Raw genomic sequence first — 8,078 nt, forward strand, 5'->3', positions numbered from 1 at the left:
AACCACACTGTTTTTTTCCTTGTACAAAGCAACAATCATGATGTTGATTGACCATGTGTTTTCGAACCATAGCTGATCCAAAAGGCCATAAATTAATAGAAAATCAATAAGATGAGCCAATTTTCACGGAATCTGCTGAGACTGAACTGGAAGATCCCGAAAGGGTGCGTGACGTCACGTGTGTAACAATCCAGGTATCAGTTTCGTTCATGTGCGCAGCAGTGGTTAGACCAGTCTCGATACGGAATCACATTCTGGAGAGAATTCTGATGGCGATTGGGATTCTTATGTCAGATGAAGGGACAGATGATAATCAAGGATATTCTGGAGTAAATGGTTATCTTTTCAAACCCCCAAGACCAGAAACAGATGCCAGTTCACGACAGTCTTCCTCTGTAGCGCGTGAGAGAGAGATAGATGTGCAGAACGCGGTCGTTACCTTTCATGGTTTCCTGAACAAAACTAAAAACAAATTGAGGCTTGCAATATTGCAATCTGAGAGCATTTAACACGTTTCAGTCAATAATTAATGATCGCGCGTACGCATTTTTCTTCCTGTTAAAGTGCATCAGATAAGATAAGATCGGATGTCACGAGCATGTAAATGCTGCTCATAATCCTGTGTGCGTGCGTGTGTGTTTGTGTGTGAGATGATGGGGGAATCGACAAACTGTCCAAATGTCAGATCAAATGTCATTTATTAAATAAATGGGTTTCTTTTTTGCTCCAGTAATTCCCACGTGGTCGTTCTGGTGGTGGTGAACACTTGATGAGTCAGATTTATTATTCGTACACGACTCGAAATCTGCCCGCTTCGTTTGCACAAACCTCACCCAGTGTCACTGCAGATTAGTGTCATTTCTCAGAAATTCATGAACCGAATGTCCTGCTGTACATTGATTTGAACATCCAAACATAATGCAGCACTTTCACATTGTTATTTTTATAAGACTCCAACAACAATGTCCAATTTCAGCAAGTAAACAAGCACGAAGTCAGATGAACCAAAATGACCCAGATAACCGGGGTTCCATGCGTGACGTCATGCGAGATTAGCCCTGAGGCAAGGCTGCCTTTTTCCAGGATCTGGAAGCCACGATTTATCGATAGTTTTGTGCTTGATGATAAAATAATTATCGTTTTTTCCCCCCTGCTTTATTAATTAATTTTGGTTGTTACTAATGATATATATTCATTTTAAAGCATGACGATAAGGCATTACATAAACTTGAAGTTTGTTTCTTATTTGTCAACCTGCCAACCTTCATGTGTTTTTTGCATAGGTTTACATTTTATCATTGGAGTTTACTGGTACAAATTATTGCTCAAAAATACACCAAAAAAAAAAGCAGTCTACTTCCCCCAGGAATGACCGATGAGCCAATCGGCATACGAATCTGGAATGATTAACAGTTGTATAGACCCCTTGCACTGACGTCACATTTACTACGTTAGCAACCGTTGCGACCCTATACCTGGGGGACAAGCAAACTTTGTTTACATACTGAAGCCAAGCAAAGATGTCCGATGTATGTTGCTGTTGTCTGAAGAAAACTACAGGTAAAAAAGCTCTACTACCGGATTACTTGGATAATCATAGTCAGAAAGAAGCAAAGGACAGATATACACGGAAATTAGAGTTTATTAGCGGTTATGATCCGTACAAAATTCCTTGAAACGCCAGGAGTGACTGTGCAGATTTGTGACCTAGCGTTAGCTACATGTTGGAATATACCTTCCTTTTCCCGAAGAGTCCTGAAACAGAAGAACAGTTTAAAAAAAAAAAACTACAAAAGCAAGAAAACCTTCTTTGTGTAAAGACTTTTTCCCGACATCATCAGCTTTTGGGAACAGAATGCTGCGAAAGCCAAAGCATTTGCTGTCAAAGGACTCCGACCTGAACTGTGGGCTAGATGGTATTCCCACCCCTCCATGTCTCAGTAACCCCAAGGACATCTGTTTACAGAGTGATTTGCACTCTATCATTTATACAGTGATGCTTATTATTGTTAAAACAACATCTGAAGTGTTATTTGTAAAATAACAAAATATCTTCCTCTAGACCTTCAAACAATGTTGTAAAATTTTATTTTAATTTTACCTAATAGTAGATGGTACAGGGCGGCACGGTGGTGTATTGGTTAGCGCTGTCGCCTCACAGCAAGAAGGTCTGGGTTCGAGCCCCGTGGCCGGCGAGGGCCTTTCTGTATGGAGTTTGCATGTTCTCCCCGTGTCCGCGTGGGTTTCCTCCAGGTGCTCCGGTTTCCCCCACAGTCCAAAGACATGCAGGTTAGGTTAACTGGTGACTCTAAATTGACCGTAGGTGTGAATGTGAGTGTGAATGGTTGTCTGTGTCTATGTGTCAGCCCTGTGATGACCTGGCGACTTGTCCAGGGTGTACCCCGCCTTTCGCCCATAGTCAGCTGGGATAGGCTCCAGCTTGCCTGCGACCCTGTGGAACAGGATAAAGTGGCTACAGATAATGAGATGAGTAGATGGTACAATAATTACAAACGCTAACAGAATCAGTCCTTTCCAGTTGTAGCTATAGTCATATAGTAACTAATATCACCCTTGTAATAATAATTTCAATAAACGGTTAATGTTCAGTTCCCTCTTCATTTATTATCCATTCAAAAGGCACAGCTGAGTCACACAGGTTGATCAGTGTGTAACGGACAGTCTCAATTTTATCCAGAATAGTTTTCCCTGCCTTAGTTGATTTTTATTTCTGTTTCACATGCATGCGGCTGTTATAAAGTTCAGTCTGTGTGTGTTTTCAGGCTTGGCTAATCTTGTCATATTCTCTTTAACAACTCATTTCTTCGTTGTTCTTGAAGAATTTGCTTCTCTTTGTGAACATTTTTCTTGATAGCAGGGAGACGGTAATCCCTTTTATCTATTTGAACAACCAAAAACGGCACAAAAATGAACCATATCGAAGACATATTAAGCCTTGCTTACACGAAAGACTGTGGCTGTTTGACCCCCAGGTGAAATAATCACGTGATGTGTGACATCATGCACAAGGGATCTATGGACCCTTTTCAGTCACGTGACCTTCGTAAACGCGACCGCCATTTTGGACATGTAGTGGACTTCGGCTCGAATCGGTTTGAATGCGAGGAAGGCGACAAACATAAAAGAAAAAGGAGCGAGATGCAGAAAACTGTATTTACTAGTTTACTGTAATTATGATCTGGCAGCTATTTACACCGGATCCAGTGTAAATAGCTGCCGGAGCCAAGGTCCGGCCGGGCCGCGAGCGAGTGCGCGCCGGCTCCGCGGCCGCCGGCTCCGGCCAGGCCGCGAGCGAGCGCGCGCCGGAACCTCGGACGTTGGCTCCGGCAGCTATTTACACTGGATCCGGTGTAAATAGCTGCCAGATCATAATTACAGTAAACTAGAATGGAATGTTAACAGCAATGTAATGCCTTTTCTGGCTAATTTTATTCGTCTTACCTCCAACAAAGTGGTCACTACACAAGCGTTGGTATGCCGCTATCCATCTTCTCCGTCGGTCAGCATCTACCGGGATCCGATAAAATGATAACCCTTGCCTTGTTTGTTGATGGTTATTATATCCAGGTGCACAACAACATAGTGGCATGATGGAAGTCTTGCTGAAAATAAACACTTTCTTTGCTGCCGTTCCTCAATGCTGGCTGTGGTAAACTACTGGTAGTACACGTCCAAAATGGCGGCCGCGTTTGTCGTGACGTCACGTGAAAAGGGTCCATAGAGACCTTGCATGTGACGTCACAGCCGATCCAGATTGTAACAGACGCCATCTTGTCGGTCAAACACCATATTTCCGCCTTCTATTTCTGCTTCTACTTCTATCTTTTCTTCTGGAAAACCCTACTATATACAATTCTACTACAACGGCTGCGGCTACAAGCTCTCCCTACATGTGCATGTTTGTTTTTTGTGTGTATTTTTGCGTGTTGTTCGTCTGTACCGGACTTCAATATCCACTACAACCGTATGGACTTGCTGGACATTGGTTTCCAGCAGAAAATGACGGTTTGTAGCGATTTCCATCACATGCACAACATTCCGGACGAGATAGCGAGACCAGCGGGGTCTCCGTGGATTGTTATCGGGTCTGGCAGGCGAAGAAGGCAGCGTCGGGAGCGGAAGCAAAAGCGAGGCTGCAGAGCCGGCCTGTTGACTCAGCTCAGAAAACAGCCACTCAAACCTCCACTGCCAAGCCTCTACCTCTCCAACGTCAGATCCATGGTAAACAAGACGGACGATTTGGAATTACAGCTGGAATTACCTTATTCTATTCTATAATCGGCTGGTCAGTGCTATACTAGATACTACTGATATATCTAGTATCAGTACTAGTAATACTTAAGTGACTTACCCGTCCAATGAGGATTGTTATTTTCTTGTTTACAAGATGCCACATCTGAGTCGCTGACAAATCCTGAATTTCTGTAAAGATAACTGTGCAGAGATTTATAAGCAAGCACGCAGTGCTTCACCACTGAACAGCGAGGGAAAGTTAATGAGGTAATTATACACATCTGGGTATTCCACCTCTGGCAGTTCAATATCCACTGACACGGTCGTGAAAACTACGTCCGGTAATCGATAAGGGTCACTAATCTGTAGGTCGTTTATTTTAGACATATATATAATTATCTGTTCATTAGAAAAATGAGCCATGTAGTCCGTCGGTTGAAATTGATCCATTTTGTACACGAGTGCAGCAGTATTCAGCTGTGTTGTTGACCGACAAGATGGCGGCTGTTTACATTCCGGTCACGTCCCTGGAAGCCCCTCCCCTTCCTCCATTTCATATGCGCAATGTTTTGGCCAGTGCTTTTGTCTTGATACAGTTTTCTTGCTGAAAGATGCACTGACTTTCCATCAAGGTAAATGGAGAATGTGTTCAGTTTGACGAACAGTTGATAAGTATGTCATTAACATCAGTTAAGTATAACAGGGAGGCACCAAAATGTTTTGTCTGAATCAATAACAGCACGTTTGGCCTCCTTTTTTTTCCCCATAAAGAGAAAAGAAATGCAGAAAAATTAGATAAAATAAGAGCTTGATGAGGCTTACAATGCATCTTTTTCTCTGTAGATACTCCAGCGTGTCGTGTTGGTTGCAGCAGAAAGCCTGCGGGTCCTGGAAGCCCAGCTCATCGACCCCGGGCAAAAACAGGACATCAGGGTTAGTGTTATTGCTACTAATCTTCGAGTTTATCTGATTGATCAGGGGTTAGTATAAAAAGTTTTTCTGTATTTCAGGTGGCGTTTCGACCCCCTCTGGAAGCCTATGATGTTCTGATCCACCTCAGACCTCAACAGGTCCCCCTGCTGTCCAGAGCTGTGGACCCTCCCAAAACCGTCTGCCGCCACGGCGTCCTGAATGCGGACGCGTTGAGCTCAGGAGGGGCTTTCCCTGTCGTGGATTTTGATCCTGTGAAACTGTATCTGTCTGAACTCAAGGTTGGTTCCTTAGTCCTTCATGTTCCATGTCATCTTTGGTCAACAACAAAGCATCAATGTTAAGGTTCTGATAAATGAAACCGTCCGATGTAGTTTTAGCATCCTTTATGGCCCCAAAAGATGATGGTTGATTGATCGGTGGATTCATTCATTCATTCCTCCTATTGCTTCTTTCTGGTTTACTCAGGCACAGAAATGTACATTCATGTCCAAACTCGAGTGTACTGGTATTGGTACTGCTTCTTGGTATAAGGAACTGTTTTCTGTCACTGATCACATTGTTTTGTAATCTTCGCTCAGGAGGCATATGGGGATCTGGCACTGTTTTTCTGTGACCCTTATGGAGGAACTGTGATTGCAGTGCTGTGGAAACCTAAAGCTTTTCAGCCTCGGCCATTCAAGGTTAGTCAGAAATGCATTTCACTCTGAAAGACCTGTGCAATAATTCTGTCTCTTACAGTACACTCTTTCTGTTGTCCTTTAGACTTCTCTGATGAACGGCAGACGAGTGGAAGTGACTGAAGACGTGGTTACTACTGTCCCAAACACGGAGGCCATTGTGCAGGATTTCCAGATCATGGGTGAGGGCCTTGTCGACAAAGTAGAACTGAGGACTGAGCGCTGGGTTGTCTGAATTGGAAAGATCCATCAGAAGATCATCTGCATGCTATGGAATGTTTGTTTGTTTTTAAAGGACATTTTATGTATATTTCAAGTTCTTTCTTGAGCTAAAGTGAAGAATAAGTGAACATGTGGATTTTTATGAAAAGATGTTGAGTTAATAATAATGAAAATTGTGATCTGTGGCTGCTTTTGTTCAGTTTGAATAAGATAGTAAATGCAGCTGTAGTGCTTCAGTAATAACACCAGTATGGGAAAATATGTCACGCTACTGACATCTGGTGGTCAAAGGGGTGAATTGCAGGCCGGAATCATCTGCCTGGCAGTTTGGAGGGTTATGTTAACAAATCTACATCCAAATACTTGGAAAATAATGAAATAATAATTGAGGGAGGATTATAGCAGATATTCTCAAAGTGAGTCTGATTGTTTTGAATTGAATGAGATGGAAAGGTTCAGGAAAAGAAAGATGCCTTGTCCAAATAAATAAAAGACTGCCTTGTTAGGAACAGTGAGAATATGGCGTGAAGTTTGAGGAAAAATGATTCTTACGAAGAAACAGTTAAATTTCTTTAGACCTTAGGCTACTAGTTGTAGCTCGCTCCTGAGGACAAATCCGGTTTAACATCGGAATAAATTAACAGTGTAACATATCACTGGATTATACATTAAATATACTACTAAAAGAAGTTGAACTTTTATTGCACCTTTCTCAGACCCAAGGTTGCTTTACAATTACAAAAAAATTAAAATAAAATTTCTAAATGAGTGCATGAGAAGAGACTGCATCCACTCGTGCAGTCTTGCAGGAAAATCGGGCGATGTCGGCTCTCTGGGGTGAAACGTAGTGAACCTTGAAGGGAAGAGAAAAAAAATTCAGCTTCACTTTTCAACCACAATAGACCACAGAACTATAGCAGGCAATTGGTTCCTACACAAAAATATATTGTAGTTTAGTCATGTTTAGCAGTGATTCAGATTAACATCAATTTCATGAATACGACACCTGACCTGTGATTATGAAGTAGCACATGGACAATATTTAACTTGACGCTTGTCAGCAGTGAATTTTACTAATACAACCACAGTTTCAAAAACGTTGGGACACTAAAACAGATAAACAGAATGTGAAGATTTGCAAAATCAGGGAAGCCCTACATTACATTGAAAATAGTACAAAGACAAGATATGTTGAAACAGAAATACTCTTGTTTTTTGAAGAATATATATGCTCATTTTGAATTTGAGGTCAGCAATACATTTCAGAAAAGTTGGGATGGGGGCAATAAAAGATTGAAAGCTTTGTGTAATGCTAAATAAAAACTAATTTGGTTAATTGGCAACAGGTCAGTAACATGACTGGGAATAAAAAGAGCATCCCAGAGAGGTGGAGTCTCTCAGAAGTAAAGATGGGGAGGGGTTCAGCGCTCTGTGAAAGACTGCGTGGGCAAACAGTGCAACAATTTAAGAATAACATTCCTCAATGTAAAACTGCAAAGGATTTAGGAATCACATCATCTCTGGTACATAATATCATTAAAAGATTCAGAGAATCTGGCGAAATCTCTGTATGCAAGAGACAAGGCTGAAAACTGGCATTGGATGCCTGTGATCTTCAGGCCCTCAGGTGACACTGCATTAAAAGCAGACACATGTCTGTAGTGGAAATCACTGTATGGGCTCAGGAACACTTCAGAAAACCATCGACTGTGAAAACAGTTCATTACTGCATCTACAAATGCAAGTTAAAACCAGATATAAACAATATCCAGAAACACCGCCATCTTCTCTAGGCCCGAGCTCTTTTACGATGGACTGAGGAGAAGTGGAAACTGTCCCGAGGTCTGACGAATCAAAAGTAGAAATTCTTTTTAGAAATCATGGACACCACGTCCTCCAGGCTGAAGAGCAGAGGGACCATCCGGCTTATCTGTGCACAGTTCAAACGCCAGCATCTGTGATGGTATGAGGGTGCGTTAGTGCACATGACAT

General features: G+C 42.1%; 1 protein-coding gene across 1 annotated transcript in view; it reads left to right on the plus strand.

Moving 5' to 3' along the window:
* Nucleotides 1-6,329, plus strand: part of nol6 (nucleolar protein 6 (RNA-associated)) — a 73,503-nt gene extending 67,174 nt beyond the window's left edge. Inside the window, exons 23-26 of the mRNA XM_060906956.1 lie at nt 5,098-5,187; nt 5,265-5,465; nt 5,766-5,867; nt 5,950-6,329. Coding sequence (XP_060762939.1) covers nt 5,098-5,187; nt 5,265-5,465; nt 5,766-5,867; nt 5,950-6,099 — 543 coding nt within the window. The 3' untranslated portion in view covers nt 6,100-6,329. The remainder of the gene's footprint in view (nt 1-5,097; nt 5,188-5,264; nt 5,466-5,765; nt 5,868-5,949) is intronic.
* The last annotated feature ends 1,749 nt before the right edge of the window (nt 6,330-8,078 follow it).

The sequence above is a fragment of the Neoarius graeffei genome, chromosome 24 (assembly GCF_027579695.1).
Source record: "Neoarius graeffei isolate fNeoGra1 chromosome 24, fNeoGra1.pri, whole genome shotgun sequence".
In the NCBI taxonomy this organism is placed as follows: Eukaryota; Metazoa; Chordata; class Actinopteri; order Siluriformes; family Ariidae; genus Neoarius; species Neoarius graeffei.